General features: G+C 33.3%; 1 protein-coding gene across 2 annotated transcripts in view; it reads right to left on the bottom strand.

Annotated features, from left to right (window-relative positions):
* LOC127971200 (platelet-derived growth factor receptor beta) overlaps window positions 1-16344 on the bottom strand; it is a 41413-nt gene that overhangs the window by 2989 nt on the left and 22080 nt on the right. For both annotated transcript variants that reach the window (XM_052574039.1, XM_052574038.1), the window contains 17 exons: window positions 16042-16207; window positions 13783-13954; window positions 13590-13705; window positions 12542-12665; window positions 11000-11208; window positions 9504-9598; window positions 9288-9420; window positions 7531-7635; window positions 7336-7446; window positions 7089-7245; window positions 6445-6611; window positions 3938-4053; window positions 2683-2805; window positions 2471-2582; window positions 1194-1293; window positions 898-1003; window positions 144-382 (listed from right to left, as the gene is read on the bottom strand). In XM_052574039.1, coding sequence (XP_052429999.1) covers window positions 144-382; window positions 898-1003; window positions 1194-1293; window positions 2471-2582; window positions 2683-2805; window positions 3938-4053; window positions 6445-6611; window positions 7089-7245; window positions 7336-7446; window positions 7531-7635; window positions 9288-9420; window positions 9504-9598; window positions 11000-11208; window positions 12542-12665; window positions 13590-13705; window positions 13783-13954; window positions 16042-16207 — 2351 coding nt within the window. The remainder of the gene's footprint in view (window positions 1-143; window positions 383-897; window positions 1004-1193; window positions 1294-2470; window positions 2583-2682; window positions 2806-3937; window positions 4054-6444; window positions 6612-7088; window positions 7246-7335; window positions 7447-7530; window positions 7636-9287; window positions 9421-9503; window positions 9599-10999; window positions 11209-12541; window positions 12666-13589; window positions 13706-13782; window positions 13955-16041; window positions 16208-16344) is intronic.

The raw sequence follows: 16344 nt of genomic DNA, 5'->3' as shown, positions 1-16344 counted from the left end.
ACATTAATCATGCACTTTTGAAAATAAAAAGAGAAGTGATCCCTGTGTAAGGAAGAGGAAGAGGCCATGGCTCATCTTTCCTTCATCCTCCAGGGTTTATAATCGTCTGATTTATTTTTGAGCACACAGGAAGTCAGCGTTACCTCGAGGGGATTTCCATCAGCACCGGCCCGTCCTGGGTCTCCTCCTCTGGTTTGGGATCGGGGATGGGGATGATGTACTCGTTGTGTGGCTCTCCGTCGACCTGCGGGCGCGGGGTGGGGTTTGGGATCAGATCGGAGGATGGAAAGGCGTTGGGGAACGGAGACGGGACCCGCGGCTTCACACGGGCCACCGCGGGGTGTTCACTCTTCAGAAAGCTGTCGCTGACCTGAGAGTATTTCTGAAGAGACACAAGAGGATGCTTCATCTCTGCTTTACCTCAACTCAAACCAGTTTGATGTGTTTGTAGACATTTACCGACACATTTGTGTAACAAGAAGGAACAGTTGTAATTATAAAGACTCTTATTAGCTTGAACTCTCCATAAACCAAACAAAACAAGCCCCTAGAAATAAAAGTTTTTTTTTTTCACAAATGTGATTTTCTTAATATTTATCCAGATTTTCAAATAGTTGTATCTCAGCCAAATATTGTCCGATCCTAATAAACCATACATCAATGGAAAGCTTATTTGTTTTGAATATTTCAGCATGTTTCTCATTTGTAAGTTAAAAATCACTCCCATTTGAATGGATGACTCATTCATTTCAATTTCAATTCTGCATTTTTTGTTTCAGAAAGTATTTAAGAAAAATTGGCCCCCACATAATTACTGAGAAAATGAATATTCCAATTAGAATTTCTTTGCAAATCTAATCAGTAGCCATGGAAATAAAACAAGGAACTAAAGGAAACCTTTTTATATCCGTCTGACAGCATGTTCCCCATGGTGTGCACCAGAAAGGAGAACTCGGGACGCTTCTCGTACTTCTCATCCCAACATTTCCTCATAACCTCATAACTGCAGAGGAACACAACCACCAGCAATTACTCCAAATCTGCCCTCATTCATTCACGAAAAGCCACAAGAACTTTCCAGAATCTCTTTTTTAAAACAAACGTAAGAGTGATTTACTAGATGAATGTGTGCAGTAATAAGCATGCAGGCTGTAAGTGAATGTTCAGGTCAGTGTAGAGGTAGTTAAACATACATGTCCTCGGAGGCGTACGAGGGTTTGGCCATGCGGTATCCTCTCTTCAGAGCGCTGTAAAACAACTCGTTCATGGGCAGGTCTGGATACGGGGTTCCTCCTGCAAAATCACCCACAAACACAGAAAAGCAGAAAATCAGGGAGAAATAGGACAGATGCTTTAGTTTGTTAGTGTTTCAACAGTAAGCACTTGTGTTCATGGGTCACTGTTTTAAAGACAAAAAACAAACATTACTTCTGAAAGAATTAATATTATTTTACAATAAGGTTTCAGTTGTTAAGTTGATCGCATTAGTTAACTACATTAATATGAACTAACCATAAAAATACTTCTAAAGAATATTTTAATCTTAGTTCATGGTCACCTCAGCTTTTATTACACCGTTAATATGTAAAGTTGTAACTGTTATATTATTTCATGCTCCTGAGCTAACATGAACTTACAATGAACAGTTGTATTTTAGTAATGTTTATAAAGATATTAGCAGTTATTTTAGTGTAACTGATATACTATAAAAAAAAAAATATTTGTTTATATTTAAAGTTCAAGTAATTGTGCTTTATTGTATTTTTATAACATTTTTATATTAATTTTTATACAATATATAAAAAATATATATATATATATTTTAGATAATATTTTACATTACATTTATACCAGTGTTATTTCAGTAGAATTCATTTACTATAAATATATCAATATATATATATATCAATATATATATCAATATATATATATCAATATATATATATATATATATATATATATATATATATATATATATATATATATATATATATATATACACTTTCAAATACATACTTTATGTTTTAGTTAAACATTTAGTAATTTTGTAGTGTGTTTTTGTCATTTCTATTATTAGCTCTATTGTATTTATTCATTTTCATTCATTCAATTTATTTATTCATTTATTTATAAAAATGAGAAATGTTGATTAAATGAGAAAAGTTTTTTTTCTATTTTATCTTAAGAAACAAAAAGGTTTTATGGTTTTAGATTAATTTTTTATTAACAACAACAACAAAACTGATTTATGCATTTAGCAGATGCCTTATCCAAAGTGTCTATCTACACATTTTCAGTGCATGCATTCCCTGGAAATCAAACCCATACTTGCTCAGATTGCTCACAGACATTTCAGGTAAAACATACTTTACTGTTCATTTCTATTTGGGAGATTAACATTTAACGTTTATAAAACACAATAGCATGAATGTATAGTCAGTGTGGAGAAATACTAAGCGAACAGACTGACCCAGAGTGAAAATCTCCCACAGTAAGATGCCGTAGGACCAGACGTCACTCAGCGTGGTGTACAGGTTATGAAAGATGCTCTCCGGCGCCATCCACTTCAGAGGAAGAAACGTCTGCGGACAAACACACACTCTCTTCAGTCAGCATCAGAGTTTGTGTGTTAGACTGAATGTGCTGACTTCACTGTGCTTTATTACAGTAGAAACTACGTACGCTGCCTTTGGAGATGTAGTTGTTGTCGTGCATGATGTCTCTGGCCAGTCCAAAGTCACAGATCTTGGCCAGTTTGCCCTCACAGATCAAGACGTTTCTAGCTGCCAGATCCCGATGCACACACTGACAGACAGACAGACAGACAGAAGGTTTATTCACTGCTTCAGAGAACAAGGTTAGACAGCTTCCTAAGGATGCATTTCCCATTTTGTTCAGTAGATGGTGATCTGAGTTCATATTAAAACCTGCATGACAGACTCTTTCGGGTGGAAGTGAGTAATTGGATTAATGTTATAATTTTAGGTCTCATGTTTAGCAGTTTTACTAGCTTTTTCCATTATACACTCAGCACAACACAATCTTCCACTCTCAATCTGATCTTGTCTTACAGATTTTATTTTCAGTGGTGCATGCAGCCTGGTCAAATGAGCAACACTTCGACTTCTCCTGGACTGATGTGAAAGGAAGAAAACACACATTTGTGGAGACAGACTGTGAAATGTGTTGAAATGTTGTAGATTGTATAAACACATTTAGAGTCAAGAAGGTAACTGTTATAAAATGTTTAATGTAGTCAAGTACGTTTAAACAATTATTGCTGTATTCTGTATTTCTACTGTTCATTTTGTGTGAATTTAATTGCTTTTCTACAACATCTAAATGAATTCATTCACTGGACTGAAGAAAAAGTTATTTCTTAGTATTTTTGTCTTGTTTCTTCATTAGAAGTAAACATTTGTAAATTAAGATGAAATTGTTTTTTTCTCCAAAATGAACAGTTTATGCTTAAAACATACAAATAAATACAGAAAAATAGAATTAATTCAAAAGGAAAACTAGTTTATTTTTCTAAAACCATTGTCAGATATTTGTTCTTGTTCACTTCATTTAAGTCTTAATATTACGAGTAATTTTTTTTTTTTTATCTCAAGCTAATTATTTAATAATGTTTGGAAATTTTACTGGAAAAAAAAACTAAAACAAGAAAGCAATACTGAGGAAGAACATTATTTTTTACAGTTGAAATATTTGAATAGTGACATTTTGTATACACTTGTAAATATGTGTTTAGCTGTACCTCCGAGACCAAACTGTCATCAGGAAAAACTAAATCTCTTTTAGTGGACGTCTTAGATAAAGATTTAGGGTCTGAGTTCGTCTGTAGGCTTAATATTAAACAACGGAAGTCTATGATATGTGTTCATTTAGTGTGTGTGTGTGTGTGTGTGTGTGTGTGTGCATGGCAGACACTCACGTTCTTCGAGGCCAAGAACTCCATGCCTTTGGCCACCTGATAACTGAAACCCACGAGATCAGTGTAGCTGAGAAGCGGAGAATCACTGATGACCAGAGACCGGTCCACCCTGTGACCTGTGATCAACACACACTCATTTGATCGGATCACAAACACAGAAAACATGCAGTGCTGATCCCTTTTGTGTTTAATTATAAACCAATGACAAACACTGTATCTGGCAATGAGGTCAAAAACTATCTTCATTCAAAAGGAAAACAAGTTTATTCTTTTATTTATTATATTTTCTTAACCCACTGACATTTTCTTCCTGTTTTAAGCATCGTCACTTAAATTTGAATTTTATTTTATTTTTATATTTTAAGAATAATTTTTTTCCCTATTTTAATAATTTTTATAAAAATGAAATTAAAAATGTTGTTTTATAAACTAGCTAAAATTAAATACATTTCAGTTTTTTTTATTTTATAGCCAAATACATTACAGTTTTTATATTGTATTGCAGATTAAATGTTTTTTTTTGTTTTTGTTTTTTTTACAGTTTTTATATGTTATTTTTAGATTACATTTATTTTAAATATATATATATATATATATATATATATATATATATATATATATATATATATATATATATATATACATATATACATATATACATATATATATATATATATATATATATATATATATATATATATATATATATATATATATACATATATATATATATATATATATATATATATATATATATATATATATATATATAATTTTTTTATTTATTTTTTATTCCATGGACAGATTTTTCCCTTTTTTTAGGCCAAAACTTACAATTTACTATTTATATTTTGAATAAGATTTTATTTCTGTCATTAAATTCGGTTAAAGTTTCAACAAGATTTACTAGTATGTCATTTTGATTCTCAAGTGACTATATTAAAAAATAATTAGATATTTCTACTGGAAAAAAAGTCAAAAGTACTAAGCAATAAAATATTTTTGTTTCATGAGGGCTTTCCAGTTCACCCTGACATCCTCTCAGCTCAAATTAAAACACATCTCAAACCATAAATAAATACAAAAATAAACAATGAGACTGTTAGTCATAATATTTGATTTGTGCAGAAACCTCAAGTGTTTCATGAAGTTCCAGGCACATCCTGTCAGAGGAGGAAGTGAAACTTTAATGAGCTTCAGTTGTGAAAGAGATCTCTGTGTCACAGAGACGGCGTCAGTGCTCAACCTGAAGACCTTCACAGCGAGGCATGATGGGAGCTTTAGTAAAAAATGTTTAGAGAAGCTTCTAGTACATCAGCACAAGACGAGACTTTCAGCTTCCTCTGAGTCAGCACAATATCACAATATTAAAATACAAATATCAATAAGGACTGCTTGTTATTATGCTAAATCAATAATTATGCAAATTCATGTGAATAAACCAAGTGTGACAGTGTTGGTAATCAACTCTGTGACAGTCATTTCAGCAAATTAATGCTTTAAATATTGAGAAAAAAATTGCTTATTATGATTAAACTATAAAATATATAAAACTGTGCATTTTTAATTGCATTGCATTTTTAATAATGTATTTAATTCATAATTTTATACTGAGGGGTCAGGGTGGTTGCTATGTGTTTCTAAGATGTTCCGGAATTGTTAATAGTGATTATTATTATTAATAAATGCAATGCAATTAAAAATGCACAGTTTTATGTAATTTATATTTTAAATTAACATTAATTTTTTTCTGAAATTATTGTTTATTGATTATTATTAATGTTAAAAATGTTGTGGTGCTTCATATTTTTGTGGAAAACGTGACAGATTTTATTTTTCAGGATTCTTCGCTAAACATAAAACTCAAAACAACAGCATTTATTTAAAATAGAAATCTTTTGAACCTTTATAAATGACTGTAATATCTCTTTCACAGATCAATTTAATGCATCCTTGATGAATAAACGCGTGAATTTTTTATTGACCCAAACTCAGTTTCCACAAAAAAAAAATGTATTTCAGCATTTATTATAATTAGAAATTATGTTTCTTATAATTCTTATATAATATATCTTTTTTTTACTGTATATATTTTATCATTTAGATTTAAATCAATATATTTTACATATATTATTATATATTATACATATATTTTTCTGAAATCGTTTATTCAAAAACACAGTTTTGTTTATTGTACATAAATTATAAAATAGCATAAAAGAGATTTGCACTTTTAATTGCATTGCATTTTAATATATTTCATTTATGATTGCATAATGTTATATAGGTGTCTATATAAGGATATTTTTGCAAAAACTGTATTTTAATTATCATGATTAATAAATGCAATGAACAGTTTTATGTTTTAGAATTCGTATATTTAATTTATAGTTTTCTATAGATATTTCAGGTTTTCTGGGTGGTTGCTGTAGATGCTGCTCTAAGAAGGTCAAATCTGAGCTTTGAGGGTCTTGTAGCTGTAGTTGATCTGAAGGTGGAGTGTGTACCTTGCTCCTGGTAGATGTCTTGCTGGTAAGGAGACTCGTAGGGTGATGGCTGGATATCTGCGTACTTGATGGTGTCCGTGAGCTCCTGCATCGGCACGTATTCAGTCTGCTTGTCTTTGGTCATGTCCATATATCCTCCATCACACTCGCTGCCAAACGACACGTATCTGCAGAGCACAGGTACATTTGAGCATAGTGTTTCATCTTCACTTTAAACATACACTACTGGTAAAAACATTGGAATATTATTCTTCTTCTCACCGTTCTGCATTTGTTTGTTTTGACATACAATAAAAACTGTTAAAATTATTATTAATTAAATCGCTGTTTTCTATGCAAATATATTTTAATTTATCATTACTAGGATCATGTGACACTGAAAACTGGAGTAATGATGCAAAATAAATTCAGCTTTAATCACAGGAATAAATTACATTTTACAACATATTCACATAGCAAACAGTTATTTTTTTATTGTAATAATATTTCACAATTTTTACTGTATTTTGAATCAAATAAATGCAGTCTTGGTAAGCAGACTTCTTTCAAAAGCTTATCACAATTCTTCCAAACTTTTGACTGACACGTGCAATAGAAAGATTAAATCACATGTTCATTCGTAATGCATTGTAATGCACTCTTACTCTTTCCCGGTCGGCACATCGCTGTCGTTACTGATCTGGCTGCCGTTGGAGATGTGGTTCTTGTCGGCGTAGTACTGGAGGAAGCTGTGCTTGTTCCTGTGCAGATAGTCAACCAGATCCCCATAGCGGCAGTATTCTGTCACCAGATACAGCGGACCTGCACAGCATATAAACACATACACAACACACATCTGTACAAGAGGTTTAGCAGCTTTAAACATCCAGGAGAGTCTGACTGTGTGCTCACCGTGTTTGGTGCAGGCGCCCAGCAGGTTGACGATGTTGAGGTGAGGACCCAGATGACTCATGATCTTGAGTTCAGACATCAGAGCTTGAGTCTCGCTCCTCCGAGCCGTCGCTGCAGTCAGCACACAACATGATTACCTACAACTACCAATCACACTCACGTACCTGTGTGTGTAACCGAGTGTCTCACACGCACATTTCAGCATCTTCACTGCCACTTTAGTGGTGGACTGGGAACGGCCGAGACCGTACGCCGTCGCCTCAACAACACGCCCAAATGCTCCAGATCCAAGTGTCCGACCTGAAGAAACACATTTCAGTACAAAAACACATAAACAGCTTTTGCTAGGAAGCTGCTAAATAGTTGTTAAAGGACGCCTATTATGGCCCTTTTTACAAGATGTCCCCAAAATGTGTCTGTGAAGTTAAGCTCAAAATACTGTACCCCACAGATCATTTATTATATCATTTTGAAAATGCGTATTTTGAGTGGAAGCATAGACATGCTGTTTTCGTGCACGTCTCTTTAAATGCAAATGAGCTGCTGTTCCCCGCCCCCTTTTCCAGAATAGGACTGTGCCTTTACAGATGGTATTGCTGATACTCTGTGTTGTGAAGTCTGTGGTTTTCCCACGAAATTGGGCTACTTTTGGGCTAGGTTTGAGTAACAAATGGGTTTTTGTTGTGAAAACCCGGCAACTCTGATCAGTTTGGTTTTGATTATAATGTCTATCGCGCCGAAACCACGTGTTTTAAATGAGTGGCAACCTCCTACTCTCTCTCTCTCTCAAAGCCAACACGGAAGTGACTTAAACTGCAATTCATCGACTGGCCGCTAGAGGCTGGCTGCAAAAGGGAGTCAGTCCCATAGACTCCCCATGTTAAAATGCCCAAATTTACAGCCGAAAATAACATGTTTACAGCCTGGTCCAAAAAGAGGTTTTGGTCTATATTGCTGATTTGGCCCTTCATGACAACAGAGAGGGGGGTGAATTTATATATAACTCCTCTGTTTAAATTATATTAAGACTTAAACAAGTTTTGCAATAATTAAGGGCGTGGTCACTTGAGTGACTACCATCGAGCTAGGTGGGTGTGGTTTTAGCAACCAGCTGTCCATTTCGATTACCCAGGAGTGATGCACGGTGATGAGCTGGGTGACTCCGCCCATTTTGAGCTTCAGAAACTCATCAGGAGTCAGTGACATCATGGACACTACGTCCATGTTTTTATACAGTCTATGGTTTTAAACTATATTAGTTAAAACTTTTGATATATGTTTTTCTGAGCGCACACATCCGAAGTACACACACAGAATGCGGCTTTCACGTGACATGCAAGTAATAAATTAAGTTCTTTCACCTCTTATTGCACTTAAACTTCCAAACACACTCAAGTTTATGTTAAAAATGCACACAAGAAACAAACATAGTTGGTTATGTCTGTTAAGCTGGGAAAGAAATCTCATCTTTATATAAGATCTGTGTTGCAGCAGCGTAATATACAGTAAATGAATCAATAAATCCACTGCTCTGTTGTCTCCTCTGAGGCTGGGACTCTAAACATCATTCTGTGCTCGTCTGTGCAGCCAAAGACAGAACAGTTTAAAAGCTTTGCTCAAACTCTTGCCATGCCGTTGACGCTTAAGAAAACACAATGTGGGTGGAAACTTACAGATTTAGGGGCAGAAACGTTATAATGAAATCCTCTTTCTACATCACAGAGGAGGAGAGAAATCTGAGCAGCGTGTTTTTTCAAAAGCTTGCAGAGAAAGGCTTACCAAAGAAAAAATTACTTTTTCACATTTTCTGGGTTGATGGATGCAACCGGGACCCGATTATAGCCCGATTATAGCACTTAAACATGGAAAAAGTCAGATTTTCATAATATGTCACTTTAAAATAATCTAGTATTTTTCAGAGGAAAGCTAGAGTAAGTGTGCCCCGCTCTCACCCAGCACCAGACTGTCCCGTGGCATCTCCCAGGCCAGGTCATAGGGCAGGTGAATCGGGTCGACGTAGATGTACTCGTGTCCATCCAAACTGACCGATTCGATCACCTTCCACCTGATTTCATAGCGCGGCTTCTGCAGGGAAAACCACGTGGAGTTCAGGTTCGGTAATGTGAAATCTAAATGCGAAGTCTCAGACAGAATGTGAAGTCACGGACCTTCCTCCACACAGCGATGAGGATGATGATGGAGATGATGACGATGACCACCAGTGCTAAGACTGCGGCGAGAACGGCCACCTGAGAAAACAACGCTGGACAGAAAACACAGCTTTTATCAACTCACAATCTTCATCAAACACCTTCATTAAGAAACACTTATTTCACCCCCCGGTCAAACACTAACAGACATCGGGTACATTCTTAAATAAAAAGAATTAGTAAATTCATTATTTACATTTAAATTAATTGAATTTTGGATGTATTTTCAGACATACAGAGGTTAAATCATTAAATTATTCAGATTTTATGGTTTATCACCGATGTCCTGTGTTATTTGTTTCTCACTGAATATCCAATTTACTCTCAAATATGTCAAAATCTAAAAGTAAAATGGGACTAAAAAGTTTTTTACTTTTTTTTTTTATGGGACTAAAATGTAAAAGGTTTAAGGTGACTTAAAATCAAGACAGCCAGGCTCCATATCATATATAGTGTCAATTAAAGTTCCTGTTAACTGATGAAGAACTAGAGACAGGAAATTACATCAGTCACCAATATTAATAAAAAACAAAACCTAAATGAATAAACTATCAAAAAATTAAGGATGCTTAAAGGGGCACCAAGTCATTTTTTCAAATAAAAGGAAAAAAAATATATTTTTTATATTTATATATATATATACGCAATTAATATATATTATTTATATTTATTATGATAGTATTTTTGTTTAAATTACTGAATTTTCAGATGTTATGTCATATGTCAGTTATTTTATAAAGTAAAATAAATTAATTAAATATAAAATAAATACAATTAAATGTAATACAATTTTTGTGTGTATCGTCTATCTCTTGTGCTAAAAATATCATATTACTTTTATAGCATATCGCTTTTATGCTATAATATAATAATATATAATATATATATATATATAATTTATAGCATAAAAGCGATATGCTATAAAAGTGATATGATAATTATATATATAAAATATATATGTGTGTGTATTTCTAATCACTTGTCACATAAAGAAACAGATACTGGATAGGTTTCACTATTTAATCATGTCCAGTGCTACTTTTTTTCTCATTGAATATCAATTTCACATTAAAATATGTAGAGTTATTAAATTAAAATGGGAGGAGACAAAGGCTCATGTTGACTTTAAATCAAGGCTCATGTCTAAGACTGTGGCCTCACACACAGAGTCAATAAGAAGCGTTTCCCGCAGCTCTGGCAGGTGTTTGTGTTTCTGGGTTTTCTCACGGCTGAACCAGTATCAGGTTCTCAATGAGCTCAACGGGTTTCACGCCACATTCACGCGGCTAATGAAAGCAGTCCTGGAGGATCATGGCATTACAGCCAAAGTCCTTCTGTGTTTGATCTCCACGGGTGCTGCTCCATTCAGATCCTCAGTTCACACATTCACAAAGAGGCTTTAACACCCTCCCTCCCGACACACACACACACACACACACACACACGTGACTCACTGCTGTGGACCAGTCTGATGTCTCGGGCTCGGGCTCCTCTCTCGTTGCGGGCCTCGCAGCGGATGGTGAGCAGCTGCGGCCGGAGAAGAGTCACCTGACTGTGCACCTGGTGGATCTTGCGCGTGATGTTGTAGCTGACGTTAGTGTGGATGCTGACTTTCTCAGGCTCCTCCACCAGGGGGCTCCACGCCACACTTCTGTTACTGCACCTGATGACCCCAGACAGAACACTAGTGTACTGATTACTGCTTACTGTACAGTGTATACTGCATGCTAGCTACTTAAAAAATAACTGCTGTATATGTGTGTGTGTGTGTGTGTGTGTGTGTGTGTGTGTTTCTCACATTTTCTGTGAGAAAATATATATTTATTATATTTCATATCATATTTCATTAAACTAATTAAATAATTAATACAATTAACCTATTAACATAATAAGTGATGTAAAATGCATTAACAAATAAATAATTGTGCAACGTTTAAATTATGCATTTAATAATTGATTTGACTTCATTTAATATGTTAATAGTTAGATTTTTCATATTTTAGTATTTTATTTAATAACATTAATTAATCACATGAAATATGAAATGAAACAAACTTAATATTAAACAAAAGTTAATAAATTAATTAAAAATTTCAATATAAGTACATTTGTCCAGTTTTTATCCAGTTTTTCTAAGAATTTTTTTTTGCAACATTATGTTTAGCATTCAGTATATGCTTTTATATATATATATATATATATATATATATATATATATATATATATATATATATATATATATATATATATATATATATATATATACACACACACACACACACACACACACACACACACACACACACACACACACACATACACACACATAAATATAAGTAAATAAAGACACACACATATGGGTATTTCATCCATAGAGAAAAAGTGTGTACATTTTGTGTATACAGTGGTTACATACTGTAGATACTGAGTATTATGTCACGCAATTATGAATCTACCCAAACAAATCAAAAATTGAAATCTGTATACTTGATCTAACATGTACTTATATAAAAAGCACAAAGACCATTTACGAACAAACACACCGAATAATATGCGTGCATTATATATGTTAGGTCCTCACCCTCATAAGTGTGCTGCACCCATGAAGAGGTGTGCACTAATGGCTGTTACAGCAATTATTCATACAGAAGTATTTCTGTGCAGCTCTTCGCTGTTTTAATCAGTGTGTGCGCAGTGACTGGATGATGGACAGACGCAGCCTGATCGACTGTTTGCCTTCATTACGCTGATGTGTGTTTATGTAATGCTTTCTGAGTGCTGTGCAAACTCATCAGCTTTATATTTACTCATCTCGCAAACAGCTCGTATTAAATATGAATGAGAGTCATTAAAGGGGAAATATTATAAAATGTTGGCTGATGATCTAGTATTGCATATGCTAAACACAGTATGTGCTGCTCAACAAATACACAGATTCATATAAGATGTATTTGTGATGATGATGATGATGATGATGAAGGTGTGTCATTGATTACTTGGGCATGCGGTCACAGCTGAACCATTGGATGCTGGGAGACGGCACTCCCTCCGCCACACAGGTGACCGCGTGCTTCTTACCCGGCAGCTGATGGTCAGAGAGTTCAGTTATCTGAGGAGGAACTACAGAGACAGGAAGTGACATCAGTAAAACCGCACAGAACAAATGAGAAGGTAACTGATCGGGTGAACAGTCAATGTAATGAGTAATATATTTGTTTATTATTTAAATTAAATAAATAAAATATTGAATTAAATATTAATTTATACTAAATTAAACAAATGAGTATGAAATGACGTATTTAAATGTATGAAATTAATTAAATAATATGTTAAATATTAAACTATTAAAATACTTAATTTAATAAAATACATTCATTTAAACAAATATTTTTTGTTACATTTTAATTACATTATTAGAATATTTCATTTGTTTAATTTAAACAAATGAAATATAAAAAATAAACTACAAAAAATATTAAATTAATTATCAAATAAATTCCCTGAAATTAAATTAAACTAATTGTTATATTTTAATTACATTTAGAAAATAAAATATGAATAAAATATATAATTAAAATATTCAATAGTTAAATTAATTATCAAATAAATTAAAAATGTAATTCAACTAATTTAATTTAATTAAACATTCTGTTAAACTTTTAATTACACTAAATTAACTAATTACATATAACATGAAATATCCGATTAAATTAAACAGTCAAAGTCAAATTATTTGTAAAAATAAATAAAAATTTTAATCAAACTATTTAAATATTATTACATATTTAATAACATTTAACGAAATATTCAGTTCAGTATTGAATTGCATTAAATTAAACAAATTAAATAGTAAACATAAATACCTGGCCAATGAATTTGAAGTAATGACCAAAAAAAAAAAAAAAAAAGTATGTTATGAAATGAAATTGAATTGAATGAGTTTCACAGTATCCAGCAGCTGGTGTGATTCTGGGTCCAGTCCTAAACGGGTGTCTGTTTTCAGGAAATGGGGGTGGTGTGTAAATAGATGTCGAACTGTCTCACCTTTGACCTCTAGGTCAAAGCTCATCTCTTTAAAGTCATCTTGGTTGTGGACTCTGACGGTGTAGAGGCCCATCTGCTCCAGCCGGATCCTGACCAGGGTCAGTGTGCTGACAAACCTGCAGCAGATCCAGAGCACACAGAGTCTGAGATCCCGCCCAAAGCTCGAGAGTTGTTTAAAAGAGAGCATCATTACCCGGTCTCTTGCTCCTGTCTGGTGCTGTGTCCTCTGATAGGAGCGCCGTCTTTACTCCACTGCACGCTGGGTTTGGGATACGCCTGGATCTCCACCTTCAGCTCCACGTTTTCTCCGAGCTGTGCCGAGACGTTCCTGCCCAGATGTGAAGAAAGAGCCACGAATCCTTTCTCTGCAGACAGCCAGATGAAAACATTGTTAATACAAAGGATCAGGACGAGTAACGCTGACGTTTATTTCTGTAGAGCTGTAGTCAATATGCACTAATTATTATTACATATACATTATTGTTCAAAATTTGTGATTGACAAGGATGCATTAAATTGAAAAAAGTGACAATTTAGATTTCAAATAACTGCTGTATTTCGAACCTTCAATTCGTCAAAGAATCTCAAAAAAATCTAATGTTTCTCGGTTTCTGTTTTCAACATTGATAATCCTCAGAAATGTTTCTTGAGCAGCAAATCAGCACATTAGAATGATTTCTGAAGGATCATGTGACACTGCTGAAAATTCAGCTTTACCGTCACAGGGAGATATGACATTTTACAAACTATTTACATAGAAAACAGCTACTTTAAATAATAATAATAATAAGATTTCACATTTTTATTACTTTAACTGTATTGTTTAATCAAATAATTGCAGCCTCTATGAGCATAAAACACTTTAAAAGCATTAAAAATCTCAACTTTTGAAAGCTGGAGTATCAAATTATGACTTGATCTTATAAGCAGGACAGAGTGAGTTTTGCTTGCTCATCTTTCTACATAATCTATTTAAGATTCCATAAGTGAGCTCTCGCTGGCGGCTGATAGATCCTAATCGAAGGTTCAGGTGCTAAAAGCACTTTCTTCCTGAAGGCCTGCCTGCAGTTTCTGCATCCTGTGTGTGTGTGTGTGTGTGTGTGTGTGTGTGTGTGTGTGTGTGTGTGTTTGCAGTGGACACTTGAACAAAGATCCGCATTGATCTACAGTCAGTTCCTGTGACTCTCCAGGGTTTCTGTGTGCGGCTGTGGCTTCATCAAGTCAAACACAAACATAACTCCTTCCTTCAGCAGAAGGTCTGATTCACACGCAGCCTTTTCCCCTGTGACGAGATGCTGTGAGACTGAGCTCTTGTTTTAAAGGGACGGCTGTTGATTTAATTAAGGCTTGCATCAAAGCATCATTGAAAACACACCACCCAGATTTTGCAGCTCAGATGATGATGAAGGCCACTCTTCATACAGATCTGTGTTTACCGGAAAGCTGCATAAAATGTGCTGACTAGCGTTATTTAGTATCGTTGGGATACTATTAGAATTTTTTTTTGGTTTACATTATATATGTGTGTGTACTGTGTATATTTATGATGTATATATAAATACACAGACATACTGTATACTGTATATTTTGAAAATATTAACATGTATTTGCATGAATATATTTATATAATTTATATTAGAAAGAAATATATTTAATATACAAATTTTTCTTAAGTATATACATGCATGTGTGTGTATTTATATATGCATAATAAATATACACAGTAAACACATATATTATGTAAACAAATTCTTTTATTTTGAATGTGATTAATCACAATTAATCGTTTGACAGCACTAGTTTTATTCTTTTTTTATTATAATTTCAGGTAAAAGTTTAATCATTTTTATTTTAGTTTTTTAATTTATATATATATATATATATATATATATATATATATATATATATATATATATATATATATATATATATATATATATATATATATATAGTAATTTTAGTTCAAAGTAAACTAAATCAAAAAGGGGAACTAGCTGAAATTAATTCATTAAGAATAAATTAATAGAAAAAAGTAAAACACATTTTTTTATATTTATTAAATATTTATTAAATATAAATGGAATACATTTAAATAATTAAAGTTTTTAATTTTTTTATTTATGTATTGAACATTTTTTCATGGTTCAACTACAATAACTGTTTTTTTCTATAAAGTATATGTTTTTTATTCATTTTTATTTAAGTTTTAGTTTGAGTTATTTAATACATCATGTTAAACTAAATGAAAATAAGAGAGATTGTTATGGCAGTTAGCTGAAATAAATTAACTGAATTCAAATTATTAATTAAAATTAAACATAATTTTAAAAATATTTAGCTGTTTTTTCATGTAATGAAAGGTTTTCATGGTTTGAGTTTTAATTCTTTATAATAACCCTGTTGTCGATGGAATCTATCCTTTACGTGACTGTGATGCATCTGCAGCTCTTACCCAGTACAGTGATGTTAATACTGGCTGAAGCTCTCTGGTTCAGCACTCCCTCATGCACGTGACAAACATACTGTCCTGATCTGGCCAGAGACACGTCTGTGATGTTGAGACAGGACCGCATGCTCGTTGTCGACAGGATGTCAGTCAAGGGCTCAATGTCCCCCAGCTGAGGGCCAAAACATTAGGGTTTCAGTGCTAGAAATCAACTTTTCCATTAGCATGCAGTATTTGCTCCTGGAAACTGATTTCCGGGGTAATTCTTTTCTTTTAAGAGATTTTTTTAAATCATATAAACATTCTATT

The sequence above is a fragment of the Carassius gibelio genome, chromosome B14, assembly GCF_023724105.1.
Source record: "Carassius gibelio isolate Cgi1373 ecotype wild population from Czech Republic chromosome B14, carGib1.2-hapl.c, whole genome shotgun sequence".
Lineage (NCBI taxonomy): Eukaryota > Metazoa > Chordata > Actinopteri > Cypriniformes > Cyprinidae > Carassius > Carassius gibelio.
The sequence above is the reverse complement of the archived record's forward strand: the minus strand, read 5'-3'. Positions and strand labels throughout refer to the sequence as shown.